This window comes from Perissodus microlepis, chromosome 22 (assembly GCF_051167445.1).
Source record: "Perissodus microlepis isolate ML-2025 ecotype Zambia chromosome 22, ASM5116744v1, whole genome shotgun sequence".
NCBI classification, from domain to species: domain Eukaryota; kingdom Metazoa; phylum Chordata; class Actinopteri; order Cichliformes; family Cichlidae; genus Perissodus; species Perissodus microlepis.
The window spans coordinates 14572246-14598463 of NC_140481.1; the positions used below are offsets into that span (position 1 = coordinate 14572246).

The window sequence follows — 26218 nt, forward strand, 5'->3', positions numbered from 1 at the left end:
GAGGAAAGGTCAGGAAGAAGAAAAAGTGAAAGAGACCGAAAGCATTAACATCTGTCCATTAATCACCTAATTCAACCTCATATAGTCAAGCAGCTCCCAATTTAAACACAATGACATCAATAAAGCCTGCAAAGGTCACTAATGCGAAGTGTGAAGGAAGAGTTCTGTGTGTGCTGTTTGCAACACGATTCAATGCTAACTGTGATCACAGCTCACAGCAGCCACCCAAGGTGCTCACCCGCTAGGTCAGTATCCTTCCTTCGGAGTGAAATGTCAGTGCGGTGTTCACTTCAAACACAGCAGTGCTGCTTGTTTCTTTTCTTTAAGGCGTTTAAAGTATGAAAGTAAAAAAACACAAAAGACAGTGTCGAATATTCACTGTAATACTGTACACTCGTCCACTCGACAGCTGTATTTCTTCAATTCAATCCACTGTGAATCAGAGGACATTAAAACCTTGAGACTAGTTCAATCGCTCAGCACGAAAAAAACAAAACAAAACAAAAAAAACCCATGCGGGTATCAACAATGCTGGAGTTCTAAAATATTTATTATGCCTGAACTCTGACAATGTCAGTCTGTGCTTTGCATCCAGAGGCTGACAGTACACCCCCGCTGATGACCGGGTGTGTTACCGCAGGAACCAGACGGCGAAACATAGACATACTTTGCTGGAGGGTAAATATAAAGCACGCTGAATGGCACGGTGTAAAGGTGTGTGTGTGTTTGGTTGAGTCTTCTTCGTCTCTGGGTTTCTTTGACCTCTTTCTGTTTTTTCGTTACATGTTCACACCTCCATGTCACCACCTGTAACCCAAAGCTGTACCCGATTTGTGTCACAGGACTGATGCTTATAAAAGGAATCATATTTAAGCACGTTATCAATGATTCTTGACAGGTAACCTTAACACTGATCAATGCAAATCACCTCAGATGATGTGGAGCCTTCTGCGTGAAAGTATACATATTTATGAATTTGGCAGGAGGTTATGCAATCAGGATGTAAATGTGCTTCCAGCTCAGTGAGTGTTGGCATGTAATTACACATCTAGCTCCGAAGAGGGTTACGCCTGGGATAGAGCATGTTGGAGGCAGCAAGTGGTTATCGCCGTGTGCAAAGGTTTCTCTCACATAACGATATCCTGCTTTCTAAGAAATGGTTTAATCTACTTTCCATCATGTTTAGCTTTGAAAGACTCGACCAACATTTGCCGTAACTTTCACATGGTTCGGATAATGATCAAAGAGAAGGCCAGACGTTTCTTACCTGTGGTAGTTTTTAAAGTAGTTGACACTCTGGCGTTTGATAGACTCCTGCAGGACCTCAGACTTACTGCCACAAAACTCCTCACCCACCTGCATCAACCTGAAAGAGAAGGTTGGCGGGAAAAACTGATCACAAATCCAAAGGTGTGGCGGGAGGGAAGGAAGATAAAGTAAGGAGAGCTGGAGACAAAGACAGAGACAGAGTGGAAGTGTTAAAACAAACATCCTGTTTGAAGAGACTGCACTAAGACAAACTGGCATTCTGCAGCCCGTGTTGGCTCGAGAGATGCAATGACCACAACAGCTTTATCGATAGCTGCAGGGATGAGATGGCTCATTTACAGTAGGTATCCTATCAGATGAAGTCTATGAGAGGACAAACCAGCTGCCTAATGAACCACTGAAGCCACCCTTTGAGGTTAGAGCTTTGAAATAACTTCACTTATAGCTAGGTGTGGAGAGAGATGCCACAACTGCAGGTCAGGAATATCATGATTAAACCATTTGTTGGTTAATTTGTTTAATTAAAAAAAACAACAACAATTGCCACTCATTACATTAGAGGCAGCTGACAAACCTAAGGTAAGTCTAACATGATAAGAGAGTACTAAGGTGCTGGGATCTCTCACTGCAGGAGTCATGGCTTCGGGTTTTCCAATATCAAAAACAGCCTTTAGCTTCAAAGCCACAGGAGGATTACTGCTGTGTGTGTGTGTGTGTGTGTGTGTGTGTGTGTGTGTGTGTGTGTGTGTGTGTGTGTGACTGACAGCTGAGCCAGCAGAGGCTCTGACACATTGTACACATGTCTGCTCTGGTAACTCTGTAACATGCGAGTCAAGAGAGAGCGCGAGGGTAAAGAAGTGGAACCACAGAATTTTCCGTTAAAGCACCCAGTTCAAATAATATTCCCCATTTGTACTTTACAAAACATTTGATCTCAAGTATGCAAGCATTGTAACCGGTACTGTTATTTCTATGATTAAAAAAAAGAATTAAAAAAAGGGGGCCCTGAAATTTACTTGTGATTTTATTTTAAGAGGAGATACACTAATAGATATAAATCACATAGAAAATAGAACCACACAGTAAGAAAACACTTGTATGTTTTTGTATCACAACTTTTTTGAAATATTATTTTTACACGAGATAATGTGGCTTATTTTAAATACTACAAAAGATTACAGAAAAAGAACAGCACATAAAGTCAGGTCCAAAACTCTTACCCTTATTTTATTTTGTTGTTTTACAAGAATAAAGGTTTTTATAGAGGAGATACTGAAGAAATGATACTGGAACAAAAAATATCACTAAATCTCAAATTCCTGACTTGGAATAAAACACGTTTCACTGCAGTGTTTCACATGCATTTCTATACCCGGTTATTCCCTTAAGTAAAGAATGTGTTAATCTATTCTTAACAGTACTTCAGTCTTACTTGATAACAGTGTCTGATATGCAATGACAGCATATCCTAATCAGGAAGACATGCACGTGATATTTCTTTTAACAACGTTTCTGAAAGCCACAGCAAAGAGCTTTTATAGCGATAAGAATGCTAAAACAACCCATCAGCTCACAGTAAACACTTGCAGAAACAGCATTTCTGATGCAGAACTGGCACACACTAACTTGAGCTCTGGGTTGGTGGAATCTTTCACTTTTTGCTTTTTCTGTGGATGTTGTGTTTAGAGGTGCTGGGGTAGGTTTAGGGCAGGGTTAACGTGCCAACAGTCGTTTTTTGGAGTAGGCACCATGTGTGACCAAACTGAAAAAGACTAACGCTAAACACATGTCCTGTCTATTTGATATGAACACCCACTATTTTTTCCATTACTTTCCTTTATATTCACATCCATTTAATATCATCTTTTTAAACGTTTCACAAAAAGGTTTATCCAGTGTAGTCTGTTTCGTCATTTCTGTCTCTCTCCTATGATGTGAGGTGATCGTTCCTGATGAATCAATGATATATTTTTTCTGCGGAGCTAAACAAAGAACTTGTGTAACGCAAAAAATGTCATAATCGCTTGATGAGTAACTGCGACACGACTGCTAGATTTAGGAAACACCACCATTAACACATTGTAGAGCCACATCTCTGATTCTTGAGCGCTGGTTTAGCTCACTGGGAAGAGCAGGCACCCATATGCCGTATACCTGGGTTTGAATCTGACCCGCGGCCCTTTGCCGCACGTCTTCTCCTCTCACGCTCTGTTTTCCTGTAACTCTTCACTGTACCCCACTGAAAAAGGCCCCAAAAAATATCCCTGATTCTTCTTAGTACACTAGGAAAAAGGGGGAGTTGGAGAAACGGGTTTGGAGAAATTACCTTTATAGTTAACAAAAAAACAGTTGCCATTATTGGAAGCATGAGAATGAATGAATGAATGAGTGTGAGTCTAAAACTTAAAAAAAAGGATGAGGTGTGTGTGTGTGTGTGTGTGTGTGGGGGGGGGGGGGGGGGGGGGGGGGGGGGGGCACAGAGAGGAAGGGACAGCAATAGCAAGATAATGAGGACCAATTAATGGATACAAGCATGAGCTGTCTGCACTAAACCTGAGGCGTACCTGCTGATGACATCCAGTACCACTATGAAATCGTCGTATTTGAAGTTCGACATGTCTGTCCCCAGGATGTAGGCCTTCACTTTCAACTGGACATCCTGTGGAGAGAAATAATAGGGACACAGTGATTTGTGGGAGGAGAACCTGTGATAAGGCAGCTCCAAGTGGATCAGAAATTAAAACAAAAAATAAAAAATGAAATACAAATTTAATGGAAGAGAAATGCTTCAGAAAAACTTTTTTTTTTTTTTTTTTAAACGGTGGTGCAGAGTTTTCAACAAACCTGCCAGATTCGTGTCAGTCCATGCTCCAACTTCTTCTTCACATAACTGCGGTCCACGGCCAGCTCATCGGACTCGGCGGCAGCAGCATCCTCTGCAGGTAGTCAAAAAGGCATACAGTTGAATTAAAAACGAAAACACACACACACAGTGACCAATTAAAATTCTCTATTCAGATCCACCTCCTATACCTTCTGGCTTGGCTGTCATTTCAGAGTCAAAGACAGTCATTTAGGAATTTTAATGCGCATTTGCACAATGAAGACTGGATCGCAATCCACTCCCAGCACAAAAAGGTAATTATGTTAAATGAAAGATTAAAATTCCACTGGTGTATTTTAATATGAAAGGGAACACGGTGGTGTATGTATGAACTAAGGTGGTGTCAAAAGTCCTTCATTGTCAGCTAAAGAATGGGAGACTTTCTGTAGTGGCTGACAGTCAGCATCTGTCAAGAGTGTAGATCGTGTTACTCCCAACAGAGAGCGAAGAGTGACAGCAGCCTAGAAGCAAGGAGAACAAAGCTGGATGACAGCTTAATACAGGCCTGGATCCCTGTTCACTGTCACACCATCAGATATGCTAGTTTCTCAATTATCAGGTCAGTACCCTCTCTTTCTGTGTGCATTTTTCTTCCTCTGCCCGATCAGATAGATCAGACCACCATGTGGCAACGACACTGTAGCGTGTCGAAACGGCAGCGATGCTTCCCCTAAGCTGAAAATTGCTTTCATTAAATTCAAGCCGCTCTCATGTTTGAAGGGAATTTTTTAGGAAAGCCACGAGCAGTTAGCCTGTAAGTCAACAAACGAGCAGTTCTCAGTTTCACATTAAATTCTATTGTAACGTAAAATAAAACCAAACGATTGGGAAAACCCAGCTTTTTATTTTGTAGTTGATTTAAAGATTCACATTTTATACAGTAAATATGTAGTTTAAACACTTCCAGTCTCTTGCTTAGCTTCATAGTTTCGTTCTTAGACATGAGAAGAGTAGATTTGCAGATTATTTATTAATTAATTCAAATATTTATCTTAATTTGGGTGGTTTCTTTTCCAGCCCTGCAGTTCATCCTCTGTCTGAAATAAGCTGTTTGAGTTTCTTTCCTCTTAAGGTAGCTTCTTCTGATTATCTGCCCCTCATCCGGAGCTTCATGCATAAGATGACCAGATAGGGGAAATCCACTCTCTTCGACATCACACAGATCCAAGAGTAAAAAACTCTTTGGGCTCACCCGGACTTTAATATACCCCGACCTTGAATTTGAAACCTTGGCTGTGTAACTATTTTCTATTAAAACGAATAAATCTATATGTTATTTACATGAATAAGTAAATGCACAGTGGTTCCTTTTCAAATAGATTACTTTTTCCTTTCATCGTCTTCCTATTGGATTAACATGGAATTTCAATTTGGGAACAGGCATGAATTATGCAGCAAGATGACTGAAAGACCCGCAGACCGAAACACAAACACATAATTTAACTCCGCTTGGCTCAAACGTCTGCTGTCAAACAGAGCATCTGTGCAGTGGCCCTGCTGTGCACGACTATAAATATCTCCTGCAATTTTTTAAATGAGAAAACTGTACGTGTACGTTATGTGCTCAGAAAAGAAAAGTATGTGGTGACGTTACAAAGCTGCGTATGAAAACAATCTGTGGTGGTGAATGTGTTTTCATATTAACGCTGGAACAAAAAGCGCATCCATTTAAAAAGAAAAAAATGAAGAAAAAAGCCATACACATAAATCTGCATTAGATTTACACAGCCCACATGCAGCGTAAATCTAATTATATAAATATAATGACAAAAAAGGAAAGAAAGAGCCAGCAGGGACAGTTACATCAAGATGTTGTGAGGGGAGAATTAGGTCACTGCTGAGTGAAAAAACAGGAAAAAAGACATTACAAGAAAACAGAACAAAAGAAAAAAATTGGATCCAAGACATGAAGGAAAATAAAAACAAACACAGGAACTCCTCAATGAACTGACACTTCGATGCCTTTGAGTGTACTTTTTTTTGTTACAGAGATAAGAAGTTCAAAAAGTAAAGAATCTTTAGATCAGTGATGCCCAAAATACAACAATTCTCCAACAAGTGGTTTAGCTGAATAATGAGTCCAAAAATATATTTTAGTAAAACTAGTGATGCCTGATCATTCAGAGCTTAAATCTTGAGTTTAAAATGAACTTTTTTTTTAAACTTGTAAAGCTAAAGAATGAAAATCCTCAAATTTAATGACCTAAAAGGTTTGTCACGTTTATTTTATGCCCAGCAATTAATGTTAGAGCATCAAACCACTAAGAAACGTGTTGTTCTTACCCCAACTACACATGAGGAAATAATTATTTCATCCCATGCTGCACCATGTCTACAGATTCAATGTCTTCCATCAACCTCTCCACTACTATTGGCAAGATCAAAGAGCTGTCAAAGGACATCAGGGACGAGATTGTACAAGGCTGGAGTGAGCTACAAGAACATCAAGCTGGGTGAGAAGCTGACAACTGTTGGTGTGGTTAATCTCTCAGCACTCGCATCGTTCCCATAACTCAACTCGCTGTGTTTGTAGGAAGAAAAATGCTGAGTATGACCTGAAGAACATCATCAGCACAGTCGAGCACGGAGGTGGGAACATTATGCTTCGGGGCTGTTTTTCCCTGCTAAGGGTACAGGATGACTTCAACGCGTCTTGGACGAGAACACTGACGATGGCTTGTGGATGCGTCTTCCAGCATCACAGTGACCCAAAACATACAGCCAAGGTAACAAAGGAGTGTCTAAAGAAGGCAGTGATCTTTCGATTAAAATGAAACTACCGTAAAAATTTGAGTCTGTTTATTGCTTTGGAAGTGAGAAAACTTACAAATTCAGCAGTGGATGAGATAATTATTTTCCCCCACTGTAACTGCTTTAAATCACAGACATGGTCAAACATTTCTATAGTCATCAGGATGAAAACTCCCCCTCCTGTTACCAAGGATAGATAATGTTCACTTTAGGCACCAGACCTACAAAATGATTTAATAGACAAGGAGATGCAACTTTTATGCAAAACCGTAGATCTAATTTAAATTCCGGTCAGCAAGAATATTTTTGCACCTGCCTATCATGGATGATTATCTTCTCGTCCCACCAACTGATTGCAATCTTCACACTGAGAAATTCCCGGGGGGTTGATCTGATATGAAATGTGTGGCCTTACTCATCTACGTGTCTTGCCTCTTGGGAGTATTTTCATTGCTTACCTTAACATCAGCCCATCCCTTCATTTACCGTCACAGCCCTTACTTTCATTCTACATCCATAACATTACATTTGTAATAATAATAATAATAATAATAATAATAATAGCTGCTTTAAAACAAACAATCCAGTCTGGGGATTTTTAACAGATACCAATCTCTGGTTTTAATTTCAGTCATTAATTGGGATGCTGTTGTTAAACACCATCGCATCATTCACTGAAAGACAAAAGAACGCAGGCCTAGGAGACTTGGTGACATGGCAACTTGACATATCGGGGTTCAATTTAATGAGCACACGGACGGCAGTGGATGTGAGGCAGTGTGAGAGGGGGGGACAAAAATTGGGGAAGACAAGTAGAAGAGAGGTCGTGAAAGCTAAGAGCTCTGATAAAATTGAGAGCAGAAACTGTAAGTGACTAATTCATGACACAATACTGAGATCCACGGGGTGTGTGCCAAAAAGAGTAAGTACGAAAAGAAGCACACAATCCTTCCCACCATTTTTAACACTGCACTAATAACTAATAGTTTGTGTGCTGTCATTCCAAATTAGCATCCACTTGCCTACAAAACACTAGACATTACAACGATTGCTTCAGAAAGAATGACACGCACGTAAATCCTGCCAAAAACATAACCTCAGTTCTGATGGCCACTGGGAACAGTTGATTGGGGATATTTTTATTTTTCCTTTAGGTGGTCATTTCACTGGAACGCCACAGGAACAGCAAGCGTTCCAGCTTCATATCCACGGCCGCTGCAGATTGGTGATTCATCACTGAACATCACTTCCTTTCCATTATTCACAGCCTACAATTGCTGCTCTTTAGCCCTCTGTAGCCTTCTTTTCTTCTGTTTAGTTTAGTTTTCATTTGGCTTCCTCTTTTCTGTCCTGATGCCCTCACTTTGTTTGCATGTTCTGTATTGAATTTCCTTCTTAAAGATTTGGATAAATCTTTCTACTGTTTCACGAAACGACTCTCTTGCTGGTGCCATGACTTGTTTCAATTAGCCGTGTGTAATAGCTTGCTCAGGTCTGCAAACACTCATTTAACTACAGCTTTACATTTCTTCAGAAATCGATTGCATAAGATTTTCCTCCGCTTCAAGTGTTTCAACAATTTTTTCCTCTACTTGATCTGGAAAACCCATTAATTTAAATGACTAAAAATAATGACTCCATAATTTTCCCTGTAAATGTGTATAACTAAAGAATCTCATTTGATTAACTGACAATCAGATATGACTATGTTTACTCAGTAAAAAGTAAAAAATAAAATTACAAGAAGAAAAGAAAAACCAAACAGGTTATAAGATGCACCCCGAAAATCTGATATCAATCTAGTATCAATCTTATTCTGATAATTTACAAAACAATTTGGAACTGATAACCTTTATATTAAGTTTGACATAATATCCTGCCCCAATTTTTCATCTTTCCACCAGTTTTCTGAGTTTCTCATATTCTGCTGCTGTTGTCACCTTAGTTCACGTCAGTGTGGTTTCCTGCTGCTAACCTGGTGAGGGTGGAGGCAAGCCTCCAACACTGACTAATAAAAACCTTAACAATTGTTTCTACAGAAGAGGAGGAAATAAATAACAGGGAAAGCAGGGAAAGCAACCCTTTGTGAATCCATAGGTGGCAAACAGTGTTTGACCTTTCGTGTCTGCGCAGCTAACAAAGTTCTTAGTGACTCACAGGTACAAACCCCTGCAGAGGCCTCGGCCCCTCTGTGTGTTTTTTTAAAAAAAATATGATGCATATAAAAGCAGCACGTGCACAACCTTTGCATTTTTCCAAAGCGGAAGGTTTTACCATTGTAGCCTGCAAAACACAATCTAAAAGAAGCAGTGGGTGATTATTAGTGTGTCATGGATAAAAATATATATATATATATATATATATATATATATTTATTTAATACATTTGAGAAATAACACAAAATGAAAGGGAGAAAAACAGAAAGAATTACTGGCCAAAAATAGCCTGTAACGCCTGGTTAATAAATCCAAATGAATCTTAAAGGATTAAAGATGATTAAAGTGAGAGTTTAGTGCAGTCTGGACATAAAAAGTTTTTGGGTTTTTTTACTAACAAAACTTAATGTCTTGGCATCTATTCATAGTATCTAACCTCCCACCAGAAATTATTTTTATTTGAAACATGCAGGTGCTTAAAACGATTTCCATGGCAATTAGATTTACCACAAACTTCACTAAGTTGCAGTGAAAAACACAACTCAGCCAATGTTTGAAAGCAGAAAAAAGCTAATCAGAGCTAAGAACCGATTAATAACAAATAACACTCAAATGGAAAGAATAAATATATAATTCCTGGATTTTCATTTTCTAGGTTATAAGCTATCCTGCAGTTAAACAGATATGGTGTTATATTATAGATCACTGCCGCGCAACGTTTCACCAATGCAACAATATTACGTATCACAGCAATGCTGTTATTGTGGATTACTCCATCACTCCGTTCTCTAATGTGCACCAAAAGAAGTAATCTTAGGACATTTCACACAAATTGACTCTCCCTACTTCGGTTTATATACCAAGATGCTATTAAACATTAATGTGGTGTGAAGGCAGCTTCTGTACATTCCAACATGCTCAATTGCTCTCCCACACAAGGAGCCACGACTGTTCCCAGTGGCCATCGGAACTGATCAAACACGACGGGGAGTGTGCTACAGCGGCAAATCCATTGTGTTAGGTAGGGAGAATAAGGTCACCATCGCCACAAAATACTCTTTGACAAATGATAAAAGCTTATACAGTAAATTACTACTCACAACCCACCCAATCCACCCACAACCCACCCCCGCACCCCACCAGGACAAAGCCAGGGTCAAGGACACCTTTACATGGAGGTGACAGTCAATCAAATAGTGAGATGACAGATGTGCCTCAGGAAAGGGAATATGGTACCCGTCCTTTCCACACTGAGGACGACCACATTTAACGAAGGATCCTGCGAACATAGCATGTCATCAACCATTTAGGACATCCCTTTGTGCCCTCATTCATTCACATAATGAATGCTGTACAATATGGGGGATGAAAATAAATAGGCAGCAGGAAGGCCATGGCTAACATGACTGGTCTTCATTTACATCTTATTTTCGATAAACTCTTCAGATAATTATATTAACAGTAATCAGGTAACAGTAACTGGAAATCCAGTGTACTTTATTACTTTTATTAAACTTTTAAACCACAAATTATGAATTGCCTTGAGAATAGAGCTTCTTTGTATTTTGCTAGATAAAAGAGCAACAGAAGCAGCAATTTGTTGAAACGTTCAAATATACAGAGATACTGCATGTAAAGTACGGCAAAAACAGAAGGTTCAAGTCATTACTTTGTGTGACCACCTTTATTCTACAACACAGCCTGAACTCTCATAGAAAAGCTTTTTTATGTAATTTCTTTAAATAGTCTTCAGGAATAGTTTTCCGGGCTTCTTGAACAACATTCAAAGCTCTTCTTTGGATCCTGGCTGCCTTTTCTCCTTCTTTGTCAAGATGATCCTACTGTGGGACTCATGTGCAACAATACAGGGAGTGCAGAATTATTAGGCAAATGAGTATTTTGTCCACATCATCCTCTTCATGCATGTTGTCTTACTCCAAGCTGTATAGGCTCGAAAGCCTACTACCAATTAAGCATATTAGGTGATGTGCATCTCTGTAATGAGAAGGGGTGTGGTCTAATGACATCAACACCCTATATCAGGTGTGCATAATTATTAGGCAACTTCCTTTCCTTTGGCAAAATGGGTCAAAAGAAGGACTTGACAGGCTCAGAAAAGTCAAAAATAGTGAGATATCTTGCAGAGGGATGCAGCAGTCTCAAAATTGCAAAGCTTCTGAAGCGTGATCATCGAACAATCAAGCGTTTCATTCAAAATAGTCAACAGGGTCGCAAGAAGCGTGTGGAAAAACCAAGGCGCAAAATAACTGCCCATGAACTGAGAAAAGTCAAGCGTGCAGCTGCCAAGATGCCACTTGCCACCAGTTTGGCCATATTTCAGAGCTGCAACATCACTGGAGTGCCCAAAAGCACAAGGTGTGCAATACTCAGAGACATGGCCAAGGTAAGAAAGGCTGAAAGACGACCACCACTGAACAAGACACACAAGCTGAAACGTCAAGACTGGGCCAAGAAATATCTCAAGACTGATTTTTCTAAGGTTTTATGGACTGATGAAATGAGAGTGAGTCTTGATGGGCCAGATGGATGGGCCCGTGGCTGGATTGGTAAAGGGCAGAGAGCTCCAGTCCGACTCAGACGCCAGCAAGGTGGAGGTGGAGTACTGGTTTGGGCTGGTATTATCAAAGATGAGCTTGTGGGGCCTTTTCGGGTTGAGGATGGAGTCAAGCTCAACTCCCAGTCCTACTGCCAGTTTCTGGAAGACACCTTCTTCAAGCAGTGGTACAGGAAGAAGTCTGCATCCTTCAAGAAAAACATGATTTTCATGCAGGACAATGCTCCATCACACGCGTCCAAGTACTCCACAGCGTGGCTGGCAAGAAAGGGTATAAAAGAAGAAAAACTAATGACATGGCCACCTTGTTCACCTGATCTGAACCCCATTGAGAACCTGTGGTCCATCATCAAATGTGAGATTTACAAGGAGGGAAAACAGTACACCTCTCTGAACAGTGTCTGGGAGGCTGTGGTTGCTGCTGCACGCAATGTTGATGGTGAACAGATCAAAACACTGACAGAATCCATGGATGGCAGGCTTTTGAGTGTCCTTGCAAAGAAAGGTGGCTATATTGGTCGCTGATTTGTTTTTGTTTTGTTTTTGAATGTCAGAAACGTATATTTGTGAATGTGGAGATGTTATATTGGTTTCACTGGTAAAAATAAATAATTGAAATGGGTATATATTTGTTTTTTGTTAAGTTGCCTAATAATTATGCACAGTAATAGTCACCTGCACACACAGATATCCCCCTAAAATAGCTAAAACTAAAAACAAACTAAAAACTACTTCCACAAACATTCAGCTTTGATATTAATGAGTTTTTTGGGTTCATTGAGAACATGGTTGTTGTTCAATAATAAAATTATTCCTCAAAAATACAACTTGCCTAATAATTCTGCACTCCCTGTACATTGCTTCAATAGCATTGAAGTTGGAATCTGGGGTGGCCAATCTATGACTGATAGAGTTCCCTTGGGTGCTTTTCTATCTAGGTATGCTTTTACTACATTGGCAGTATGGTTGATCCCTCACAGATGGTATTACATGGTTGATAAAAATCAAATCCACAGTGGATCATATTTCTGTCTTCACAATTCCATCAGTTTGCCTCTCAGCTGACCTCCGACGAAAATACTGACAATGATTTGAATTTGGATTTAATGCTCCATAACATTTATGTTCATTCCTGGTCTAATGAAATTTGATACCTTAACCTTTTCTCCATGTTTTCTCAGTAATTAAATGATAGTTACGATTATATTGTTACATGCATTACAAAAGGTCTTCAATTATCTGAGGACTGGTCAATAGAACAAAAAAAGAAAGAAAAAAAAAAAGCATCAAAAGTGTCCTCATTAGGATTTTTGTTGGTGTGTACGACTGCAGCCTATAGTTGTATATTGTTAGCTGGTAATTATGTGACATTTCAGGTCTTTTTACAGAATAACGAGAAAGTAATGTAACAGGCATCTTGATGCGTGCACAATCATCCAGGTGAGGAAATTCTTGAGTAATGACTCCAACACTGGCTGTAGATAGTTTTTTTTGCCTCTTTTACTTTTTACTGGGATATTCAGCTAATAGCTCTCTGGGAAAAAACATGGTGCAAAAATGCTATTTTATACCTATCAAACTGTTATCTTCAGCATTTTCTTTATAGATTCAACAAAGGAAGTGACAGGCTGCTATTAAAGTATATAAAATACAATTTTAATTAGGTTCTTGCTAAGTTGTCTGTTCATTCCTTGAGTTAGGTGCATTTAATAATTTATAAATACAGTGTTACATGTCTTACCACAAAAAAAAATCCTTCTACAGCTTCTAAAAAGGCCTGTTTGTATTAGCACGAAGCAGAAAAAACCCAAAGTCACATATGCATCATAGTCCACCAACTCTGCATAAATCTAATCCTTACACCCGGATCACATTAATTGCATAATGTAAATCCAATAATGATTACATAAAATTCATATTCCAGTAATTAAGACAGACTACTGTTCTAGTTTAAGTTTCATAATGCAACATAACTAAAATACATCAAACTGCTGAGCATTACTGGAAAACTGGTTAATTGTAAAGCTATAATGACACATTTCATTGCACCACTGAAAAGAAGAGAATGAGACAGAGTAATTAGGAGTGATTGTTCTGCTACTGGCTGAAAAAAGAAAGCACTAAAGCACTGCCATGCATTTAACATTCTCTTTACAGGGCAAGGTTCAGTCATTCCTTTTTCGAAGGAATAAAGCCGCTAAACCTATTGTAAGTGGAAATAAACAACAAGGAAAGACTGGCACTACCCTGACAGTGAGAAAAAAAAAATGGAGCCCATTTTCACCAAGTCCATGAAAACTAAGTTTCTTTTCAAACAGCTTATGGTATTAGAGAGCAGGCTTGCTGTTTTACAGACAGAAAAACAGAGAAGGGTGGGTGTGAGGAACCAAATAGCATCTGCCACATAGAAAATAGGACAAATCTTTCTGTGGGACTATATGAGATTATCTTTGCAAGTGTTGGGGATTTATTCAAAACTGAAGGCCACTGAACCAGCATTGCCACCACAGCATCCTGCAGCGACATGCCATCCCATCCAGTTTGCATTTAGTTAGACCCTCATGTATTTTTCTATATGACAATGAGCCCAAACACACCTCCAGGATGCGTAAGGTCTATTTGAACAAGAAGCAGAATGATGGGAGTGCCGGGCCAGATGTCCTGGCCTCCACAGTCACCTGACCTAAACCCAGTCGAGATGGTCTGGAATGAGATGGGCCGTCTCTTTTCCCCTCACCCCCAAATTGTTCATGCAAATGGCTGCACCTCTCAGTCCCTGGTTCTGCCAGAGGTTTCTTCCTGTTTAAAGGAAGTTTTTCCTTCCCACTGTTGCCAAGTGCTTGCTCATTTGGGGTCTGATTGTTTTCTCTGTATCACTGTAGGGTCTCTACCTTACAGTAGAAAGTGCTTTGAGGCGACTGTTGTTGTGATTTGGAGCTATATAAATAAAACTCAATTTAACTGAATAATAATAATAATAATAATAAAAGATGTGTAAAGTATAATTTGAGAAATTGTACTGAGGTGATATGACGGAACAGGTAAAACCCTTACCTGGAGTGGGTGTGGTCTCCTGTTTGTCATGCTCCTCGTGCCACTGCATAGTATGGTGGTAGCTTAGCATCACCTCCCACAATGCCTTACACAGATCTGTCAGGCAGGGAATGTAGCTGTCCGGGGTAATATGCTGCAGAGAGAGAGCAATAATGAAAAGAAGGTCACAAATAGCCTTTTTAGATGAATTCTTTCCAAAACTTTGTGCTGTATTTCCTTAGCTCTATTGCACCTACTTTTAAAAGTGTGAAATAAAGATATGGGCTACTGAGATGGGCAAAACGGATTCCTGGCCGTCTTCTACATTACATCTAATTAAAGTCTGCTTATGCTAATCATCCAAGGACACTGCTGGAAAACACTTTCTGTGTCACAAGAAACACTTTCATGTTATGTAAGTGTTAATTAAAATAAGAAGTGATTAAAACAGGGACGGTACTGAGATGTAATCACAGAAATATACAGAGCAGATTTAGAAATATTTGATGTGCATACTAGGTGAGCGATTAGACTTCAACGTAACCGTGTCACTGACTTCCACATTAATACAGAGACGACTTTTAAAACTTTAACTGCAACAGTGAAGTACGTCTATGATGTCTGTGACAAAGCGATCCTTTTAGCAGGCATTCAGGAAAGCAAAGGGATATCAACAATTTGTAGTTGCTGTGATAACAGCAGTTCAGTCAAGCTCTAATACATTTTGTCTTTGTGTGCATCTGTACAACAAGCCCAGTGCTGCAGATATACATAATGTGATGTGGGTGGAAAATTAGTCTGGATAAAGATGAATACATCCACTTTAATAAGTCTTTTAGCCCAAGCGCAATATTTTGTTAATATTCTGATCATTCTAATACAATAAGAAATCGTTTATTAATCCCATGTCTGGGAAATTCCTTTGTTTCAGGAGCTAAAATTAATATCATAAAATAATAATAATTATTATAATATTGACAGAAGTAGTAGTAGTAGTAGTAATAGTACTAATAGTATTAAAATAATTTTTTTATATATGATAAAATAATAACGTATTCGGTATTATCCTGCAGATAAACCTCATTCAGACATATATTGTATTATGGAGTGTCACAGCCTTTCCTCTTTGTCCGTATGACAGTGGAGCAGATTCAGTCAGTCCACTGCCGGTCTAGTGAGCGGTGTAGAAGATGGACATGATTATCCACAATGTATAACAGTGTGTTCAGTGACCCCAACTCCACCAAAGCCACTCCCAGAAACAGCCTCCCTAATGAATCTGTTGGTGTCTCCAGCTCCAGTGCTGCTTCCCCAATTCAATTCAATTTTTATTCAATTTTATTTTATTTTTAGAGCTCCAAATAACAACAACAGTCACCTGAAGATTCTTAATACTGTAAGGTAATGACTCCACAATAATACAAGGAAAACAAACGCATCTTTTTAAAAGCATTACTTGTACCCAAGCTTATAAACAGGCTATAGAGGGACTTCTTACTGCATCACAAAGCAACTTGGCAATTTGCAATCCACTAAATTCAACCTGTGCCAATAAAAAAAGAGAAAACAGATAAATATATCTTTAACTACAAACAGACTAACAGTGCCAATAAGATAGGTGTGCTCATGAACCTATGGCATTTCATGTTCTCCACCAGCACCACCATATCACAGCACCATGTTGCCAAGCAACCAGAGTGAGGGGTGTTTGAGTGCGAGGGTTAAGATCTTTAGCAGGGCTTAATGAGAAGAAGTAACCGCGACTGCACTCACAGAAAGTGTGAGTTTGAGTGGCAGTGATCTGCCCGTCACACCTGCAGTTATAAAAACATTATCTACACCATCACTGGAAGTAGTCATCAACCTCGCTGGACACATCCCTCTCCAAGAGTTCAGTGATGAGAGCTGGGAAGCTGCTCAGGATCTATTTTAGGCATTTGATTTTCTCAAGACAGTTTCCCATGATTATGCAAATTTCAAATGCCAAGAAGTATCAGGGAGGGTTTGGAAAGAAAGTGCTGCTAAGTGAATTTTCTCCCCCAATTGTGTGAGTGAGCAAGCAGAAAAAAACACAAATGCCTCACATTTTACAAGACAAGAGAATACAAGAGAATGCAGTTTTCCTCGATCGAGGGACAGTCGTAAATCCCCAGCTCTCTCCCTCAAATGCTCAATAAACAAATGTACCTGCACATCATTAAACAATCACCTCACAGAGAAGACTTTCTTCAATTCTGGCTGCCACTTTCACATTGCAGACTTATTGTATGAGTCTGGTTGGGTAAAAGCTGCAATATGTAACATTAGTTGAGTACAGAGATAACTGGCATCCAGTCTTTGCACTTAAAAGTTGCAGCACAGCTTAAAATTACAGCTTATATCCTTAATAATCTCTGTGAAGTTTTTTTTGTATTTGATGTGTTAGAAACAGATGTTTTTCCTGGATTGTGCACATTTAATTTTCAAAACAGATCCTGACCTCAATGCGATTTCACGAATGAGGCTTAACGAAATAGGATTCAGCATTTAGAATGAATTAATTTAAAAAAACTTTGCAAAACTGTAATGTTAATGCAGCATCACAACTTTGCCAAAAGCAACAATTAAGAGCCCATGCTACGCAGTTGGTGACTTTTCCTGTTGCTTTTCAAACCACAGATATTCAGATACATACACAAATCATCCAGGAGACTAAAGAGAGAAAGATCTAATAAATTGGGCACCCTGGCATGAGGATCCAAAATAAAACAAAACATTCCTCTGAGAGAACTGAGGGAAGTTTAAAAACGCAGCTAAACAGCTTCTGTGACAGGGTAATAAAAACAAACTACATGAGACCAATTTCCATCCTTAAGAGCTGGGATAATAAGATGCACATCGTTCTGCAGTAGATTAGTTTTATTTTGCAATGAGGCAATCTGGAGCAATAGCTAACAAAAAAGCTCTCCCACGATCGTGGCAGCGCTGCTCGCTAAGAATAAGTAACATCTGGGGGTACAAATTCAGTCCAAGGCCTCACAGAATGGTCAGTAATACAAAAATCCTAAAGGTTGTATTTTACAAAAAGCAAACTCAAAGATTGTGGGACAGATGTCGCAATGATAATTAAAAAGAACGTTTCAAGACTCACTATCAGCTTCTACAGACTGCAAAGCTCATAACATGCAGCTATATTACACTATACCTCTGTTTTAAAGAAAAATCTGGGACACTGTAAAAAGTCTGTGTATAGACACAACAGACATAAAATTTCAAACAACAATTTTAAGGCATTTAAATGTTTTTTTTCCAATGTGCTCATTTTGAATTTGATACTAGCAACATGCTTCATGGGGCGATTGTGGCTCAAGAGTTGGGAGTTCGCTTTGTATTTGGAAGGTTGCCGGTTCGAGCCCCGGCTTGGACAGTCTCGGTCGTTGTGTCCTTGGGCAAGACACTTCACCCGTTGCCTACTGGTGGTGGTCAGAGGGCCCGGTGGCGCCAGTGTCCGGCAGTCTCGCCTCTGTCAGTGCGCCCCAGGGTGGCTGTGGCTACAATGTAGCTTGCCATCACCAGTGTGTGAATGGGTGGATGACTGGATGTGTAAAGCCCTTTGGGGTCCTTAGGGACTAGTAAAAGTGCTATACAAATACAGGCCATTTACCATTCATAAAAAAGGAAACTATTTTGCATCACGAAAGATGTCACATGCTGTAGTTTTGAAAAAGCAAATATTTCCACAGAGGTGTGCTGAATATGGTTTTACACTGTCTTGAGCAATATTTTAAAAAAGACAACACATGGATGGCAACGTGTAAAAATCCTGTGTACTCCAATCAGCATTAATGGTGTTTTCAAAGTGGTGCAAGCTACCCACTCCACAATACCACTGTACGTTCTGACTTTTACAGTTCCCATCAATACATCAGATGTTATGATGGTTATCCACAACTTCCAAAAATACATTTTTATTCCTCATGACAGCTCCCACTTCACCTCGGTGCATCTCTGATGAAGTGGTGACAGACTTTTTTCATGTGGCCTCACTCTTTACCCCTTGGAAGCCTACTATGAGCAACCTTTGGTCCTCTTTTCTGAACTGAGCGGTTTCTCTCATATTTCAGGCCTGCTTATAGAAAATAATGACTGGATTTGCAGCTACCCTTGGACAAAACCAGAAACTACTGTAATCATTGTGAAATCCCATCTTTATTGATATATGCTGAGGTGTCAAATCTGAGTCGTCATCACATGTCCTCGCAAAAAGAATACATATTTTTTTGTGTGTTATTTGGTTTAACTTGAATTTGTTAAACGGTTCACTGACGATGGGAATCAGACGTGTTTCTGACCCCATGTTCTAATTTTTACTACAGAATCGTGGCTCTTACATTCAGACACTTCTAAGAATTTCTTGAATCTTTCAATATACTGCGGATCATAGATGAGAATTTGCAATCTTACACTCAGAAGATTTATTCCTGAATTGTTTAACTTCAGTATTTGTATTGAGTGGTGTACACTCCCCATGTCTATTTAAAACGACTCACCATCTCTGGAATCCTCTTCTTATACCCAGTCGTTTAGGCTAATTACTAAATTAGCCTAAACGACTGGAGTGTTGTAACAGAGGCCATCTAGGATTGAGAACATCTTTACAAAAATAACTTTCATGGGTCTCCTAAACAGTTACAGTGTTACCAATAACAAACCCTTTGAATTAAAGCTGAACATCTCAACTTTAATCACATCTTGGCTGATTTTAAATCCACTGTGGTGTGCAGAACCAAAAATTGATGGACCTAACTGTATGACATTTTGTAAATCATGGCCACTTATTGATTTAAAATAGCATCTCAGCATGTTAGAAATGAGTGTGTGCATGCTGGAAGGAATAAAACAAATATTTGCGTGAGCTCATTCTCATTTGATGCTATTTTTACTCTGACAGGCTGTGGGGTGGCTGTAGCTCAGGTGGCAGAGCAGGTCAGCCACTGATCAAAAGGTCGGTGGTTCGATCCCAGGCTGCGTCCTGGCTGCATGCCAAATATCCTTGGGCAAGATACTAACTGGTGGTGGTCAGAGGGCCCGGTGGCGCCTGTGTCCGGCAGCCTCGCCTCTGTCAGTGCGCCCCAGGGCAGCTGTGGCTACAATGTAGTTTGCTATCGCCAGTATGTGAATGTGTGTGTGAATGGGTGAATGACTGAATGTAGTGTAAAGCGCTTTGGGGTCCTATGGACTAGAAAAGCGCTATACAAATGCAGGCCATTTACCATAAACATCATTACTATAATCACTATGGTTTACGAGCAAGAAATGTTATCATATTTGTTATGAAGTTCCCAGTCCACCCTCATCACTTCTCCTGTGTGACGGTCTATGACTTCTGGACTGAACTAACCTATTTGAATCAAGAGATTCATATAAACTAGGGGATTGATGGGAGGTGAGGCTATCCAATACTGATGAGATGTTGATGTAAAATTAATGAGACCCTTTCACAATCAAAACTGACCTTTCTGAGTGCTCCCATTTGCCTTGAATTTTTAAGGCGCATAACTAAACGGTGAGTTCACAGGGGGAGATGTGGCTGTAACATTTCCTCAAATTTTATTTATCAGGGGAGGAGCCCGTAAAGTTTGCATTTCCACACAAAAACAAAATTTCCCATTATTACAGGTCTAGACAAGCACAGAAAGTGGGATTTTAATGCGTTTCTTATGAGCATGTCAAAAGTATTTATTCAAAGAGCACTGCTCATTTGCCTAAAACACATTTTCAGTGTAGTCTGAGCCAGAACAAGTATATTCTTCATATTTGTCAGACAGACCTTGGAAACAAGAACTGAGTGATCAGTGTTGCAAAAATGGAACCACCTAGACATATGTATATAAATATATATATGTATATATATTTATATATACATATATATGTATATATATTTATATATACATATATATAAATATATATATGTATATATAAATATATATACATATATATATTTATATATACATAAATACATATATATATTTATATATATGTATATATATTTATATATACATATATATGTATATATAAATATATATACATATATATATATGTATATATAGAGAGAGGATAGTGACAAACCCTTTAAACATGCAGCATCTCCAAAAGGACAAACTTTCTTTAGATTTTTAGTACCTCTTCAAAAGCACCTCACTGCAGCTTGTGCATGAACCACATAAACTATAGGCATATATTTCAAATAGGTACTTCAATGAATTGTCCTTTTGACATTTTCAAATGCAGATATAAGTGCACTAAATAAAATAACCTAATGTAAGGAGTCAAAACAAAACACTTGATCTTCATATGGTGTCAGTGAAGCAAAGGAACTGCACGTGGGTGCTCACATGCCTCTTCATTTGAGTGTTTCTGAATGAGCTGCCATATCGAACAGAAGACCGTAACGACATCCTCAGAACTCTTCGATGGGTGAGCGTAGGTACACTCTCTGAAGTGTACCTACGCTCACCCGTAGTGTGCTCGTATTATGAGCGGAACCATTCAGGCGACACAATATGCTGACAGAGACTCTGGATCTAGGATCTAGGATGTGCACAGTTTTCTGTGTATCGTGACTGACAGGTATAATAAATAGCTGCTTGGTCCGGATTAGAAAAAAAGGAGGCAAAGACTAAAAAGAATAAAATCAGTTATGTCTTGAAGGAAGAATGATTTTTTCACTGTGTATAAAAAAATTCCTACATACAAGCAGTCGCCTTTCAAATGGCTGAAAGAACACATTCATCCAAAAGAATCTTTGACCTGGAACCCCTTTACAGACAGGAAAATAAGCTCCTCTCAGGCCATCTACCAGCAGGGGTAGAAGAACATGCATGAACAGAGAGAAACACACAGGAAAAAGGGGTAGAAGTGATGAAAACAGAAAGCAAGGGCATGTAGCTCAAAGGTAAGAGGTAAAGGACAGGCCATGGTGTTTATAAGCATTCAGGAAATACCCTGGGTAAAAGCTGTGCATTCAAACACCAAAGGACCAGGGAGGAATCCACAGCAACAGCAGACGTATAAGGAGAAACTGTATCTTCGGATGAGGCGTCAGATAACCTTTATCTATACCTTCATATGCTGTACCCTCTATGTTGCAGGCCAGGCGTGAGGACGTATTTTCTGAGGATGTGACGTCACCTCCAATACTGACAAAATACCAACTCTGTCTCGAGAAAGAGAGACGCTCGAGCTATATCAAGGTTGTCAGGACAGTGAGGCACTGTGAATTAGCTGGCAATATGAGCTAAGTGAGTCCTCACAAATGACATTTTAATGTAACAGAGGTGACCTTAACATGTAGCGTAGGAGGGCAGTGGGGGTTGTGCCACATTAATGTGCCAGACAAGCTTTAAAAAAGCTCTTTACAGACAGTAAAGTTACTTTTTTTTACAGTGAGCCGAGCAGCATGGAGTGTTTATTTTCTCTTTGTTTTTTCACATTTCTGCAGTACTTTACTCAGCAGCTCTCCAAAGCCGCCATTCACCTTTAATGTATCTGCTACACACTGAAATGCCGGTCAAAACACTAATGTGGCACAGGGTGATAACTATATGGTGATAAATAATAACACAAAAGAGCACTCAGAGAGCGCAACTCCCCCACAAAGGAAATGGCTATACCGAAGCTTTGATGTTTTATAAGGATTTTATGGCGTTATTATCATGTGGTAGGGGACTGTACTGAAAACATCAAAAGTGTGTTGCACAGCTCTCTCCATGCCTTTTCATGTGATGGATACCTCGATATGGTTTCTCGAAATTTTCAATTTTGACCTTGGGTACTAATAGTGAAGGTCAAGGTCAAATTAGCCAACCTAGGTGCTCATGTCCCCCAAGGCCTCGTATATTGTTGTGAACTTTGAATATGATTGATAAAAAAACTGTGGGAAATAATACGAATCAGGTGTTTTTGATTGAAATCTGGGTTTTCTGAAGCAGCAGCAGATGTGTGATGTCCTGAGTGGCAACGATAAACCCTGCAACATCAGACCGCAGCAGTAAATCAATACAATAAAAGCTTCTTAATGTGCATTTAAACAGGCGGCACAGCAGCATAAACATTACCAACAATGTCCTGTGCTCTTCTACACACCTGACAGGTCAGCTGTTATGGTGCTATGTGAGATGAAGTTGTGAAGTTGTGAAGTTGTGAAGGTGACCCCCCCCCCCCCCTCCCCCCTGTGCTATACTTCTAGTAGTATCTCTCCATTCAGAAAGTTTGGATTTTCTAGCCAAAATATGATGATCACAATAACTAAGAGCATTCCTCGATGTCTGACTGAAGATTACACCCTTGGGTGAGAGTGTAACTCACTCCCAGCATGTTCATGATGAATTGGCCAAGTTATGGCTTGCTGGGCATGAAATGTGATTTATTTCGATCTGAATGGAAAGAAAAAGACAGACAGAGCGAGATCTGAGGAATGTGGGCCAGTATGGAGACCCCCTCCCCCAAGTAAAAAGCACTGCTGCTGCTGCAGTGCACTGAGTCTGTATTGTGACCAAGATTAATTATCTCACAGTGAAAGGCTACAATACACTATGCTTCTCACTGAAGTAATAACTTCTTTACTTTCAATCATGTTCTCGGTGCTCTTCTCTCCTCCTTAATTCAACTTTTACGAAAATCTGACAAACCACTGCAAGAGAATGAGAACGTATTCGAGTAAGTATTTGTGTATCCAGCACAACGCACTGGTTTCATGCTTTATTCAGGATCTCATCATACTGACTAAAAGAAAAAGGCTTTCGCGCTAACCAGCTGAAGCGGACTTAATCCGGAGTTATAGCAAAAAAGCTGCTCATAACACTGAACAAACAGATAGCACCAGCTCCTTACCGTGCACAGGTCCTTATACTGCATCTTCTGGAACTTGGTATCGGCATTGCCGGCGCACAGCTCCACGTATCCCAGCACAACTTGGAACACTGTGTTGTGGATGGCCTGGGTGAAGTGCATGTGTAACTGGTCCATAGCAGTCTGCAGAGAGAGCCAAACACACTGTTATGAAAACTATTACACCAAGATGTCACTGTCAGTCTGCCAGTGTGGCTCTGTGAAAAGGCAAACAGCAGGGAAATTGCAAATCACACTTCTTGGAACACATATTGTATACTTAATATTTCTAGTTTCACACTATGGCACAGAGGAAAATGAGGATAGCCGCGTACTCTGGGAACTGCAGTGTTCCAGTCAAAGTTGTTTTTTGTTTTTTAAAAAGTGTAGTTTGCTGCTGTAAAAGGTAATTAATGAAGTCATAAGGAAATTGCAGAAAAACACAATGACAGACAGACATGTTTGTGACGCATGTTGTGTTTCGGCAGAGCTAGCAGCCTCCAGCTCCGCTCACTCGTCGCACTATTAATTTCATGTGACACACCTGAAGCCATTTTGTTGAAATCATTTATCATAAGAGCATTATGACTCGAGGGGGGGGGAGAGAGAGATAATCCACAATTACCCACTCACACTCGCTTGCTACTTAAACACTGCCTACAAATAACCTGCTGTTATTTACTTTTCGGTGAACTCCCCACTGAGCCTCTTCCATCTCCGCTGTGCTTTTGTTTGAATTCGATTACAGGTAATGACATTTCTTCTATATACAGATCCAGCAAACATGAGGTAGTGTAAGCATTTATCTGGAGGTATATTCGTGCCCACCTGGTGACTGTAAATTCAATACTCTGCTCCCTTAAATAAAAAAAAAGAAACAGACACACACACACAAAAAAATACTGTTTTTGTCTCCACATACCCCCGTGGGGAATATTCTATTGATGCTCAACATCAATATTGTCTGCCTGCCGTTTGATCGTGGGCAGGTAGCTCACAGTGAAAAGATCCCAGTGACAAATATGGGAAGAAAACAACAACAGCAAAGCGAGGGCTTTAAAACTAAATGAGCTAAAGCAGAATTTTCACACAAAGTAGGCTCATTTAACATAAAATAGTGATTAAATATATTGATTTATTACCTTAACTGACAGTTTCATTAAAGATTCTCTTGTACCGGTAATAGTAATTCCAAAAGATACTCATAACTAAGATTTTACAAAAAAAAAAATGCAAAAAAGCACTTATCTTTCAAAAAAGCCCCAAAAAACTATAGTTATGCAGTCGGTTTGTGTCTGCTATAATTTATTCTTTTCTAAAGTCAATTTACATTTACCCCCAATTTACTGTCTTGCAGCTCCTACCCACCGTCTCACTGTGGGACCCTTGAGAAATGAGGACACAACAGTCGCAGGAGACGTGGGAAGAGTATTGAGCAAAGCCCTAGGCAATGGGTGTTGCAGTGCAATTAGATTTCTTACTAAAAGCTCATGACCACAAAATGTAGCTCCCCCCAAAATCCGTTGTGAAACCCTGCTGGCACAAAAGTCATTTAAACATTTCTTCTCTTCTTTCTCGGGGAGTTTCACTTCATCTGACCCAAAAACACAAGAGGAAAAAAAAGAAAATACTGGCGGTACAATGTCTAGACTGTAGAAGAGGAAAAAAAAGGGAAGGAACTATGGCAAACCGCCCTTGTGATAATAAACCTCGTCTTCAGTTTAACGTGAGCCTCGGCGATTGTAGCGTTATGTATGGCGGAAAATAAAATTAAAAAAAATCAGCATGAGTTCCCTTTAGTAGGCATAAATATCAATAAACTGCATGTCCAGACTCATTATTTTGCAGCTTCTTCTCCCAAACAAGCAGAAGAGTTAAACAGATAAATGGGATAAAGCGATCTGTCAGACTATTTAGCTTGAATGAAAATGGCCCATCACAGCTAGGTAATGACTGCCACGAGACTATTGTAACGGGGGGGATGCAAATGGTTTGGTACGGTTTGCTACAGTTTGTTAGGCATTTTGTGAGGCTGATTACTACCTTCAGACAGTTAATTTGTGTATCAAAAAGAAACAGTTTAAAAGAGCGCATTTGTCTGCAATGTAGCAAAAACAAAATTTGAGATGAAGATACAGAAAATGACTAACTGAGATAAACACAGACACGACAACAACAGCAGCTCCTTAGTTTGCTTGCGTGTCCTGTAAATCATCCTTAACACAATGACTGTACGGAATCATTCATTCTCAACAAAGCAAGTTTCTCAGGTTGTGAGGATATTCAGCAAGTTAGCAGCTACACTGCTCTCTGCTTTCTAATTTCGTCTTTAACTTTGCAAAACTAACACTGGCGTGTGGACAAGGTGCCATAATGGGATTTTGCGAATCCTCTTCACACTAATGCACCAAAATCCAGCAGACTGACTAACATTTTAAAGCTTTACAATAAGATATCGTGGTTGCAGAAGATTCATCTTCTCAGTGTAACTCGATTTCAGGCGGGAACATGGGAGCAAAAGTTGAAAAAACAGGCAGGAGTTACTAATAAAAGATATTACCAGTGTCATTCAAGGTTAAAGTCTATTATAGTGTCTCCCTGAGAAACTGCTGTAATTTTTTTTGTTTTGGTTCTTAACATTAAAATTATGATGTGGCCATGCTCATTCAGAGAGACTAAAAT

The 26218-nt window shown here is 39.5% G+C and overlaps 1 protein-coding gene across 2 annotated transcripts in view; it reads right to left on the minus strand.

Moving 5' to 3' along the window:
* vps50 (VPS50 EARP/GARPII complex subunit) overlaps positions 1-26218 on the minus strand; it is a 117356-nt gene that overhangs the window by 48337 nt on the left and 42801 nt on the right. For both annotated transcript variants that reach the window (XM_084920134.1, XM_084920133.1), the window contains exons 12-16: positions 23540-23680; positions 14690-14822; positions 4114-4205; positions 3834-3928; positions 1268-1366 (exon numbers count right to left, since the gene is read on the minus strand). In XM_084920134.1, coding sequence (XP_084776260.1) covers positions 1268-1366; positions 3834-3928; positions 4114-4205; positions 14690-14822; positions 23540-23680 — 560 coding nt within the window. The remainder of the gene's footprint in view (positions 1-1267; positions 1367-3833; positions 3929-4113; positions 4206-14689; positions 14823-23539; positions 23681-26218) is intronic.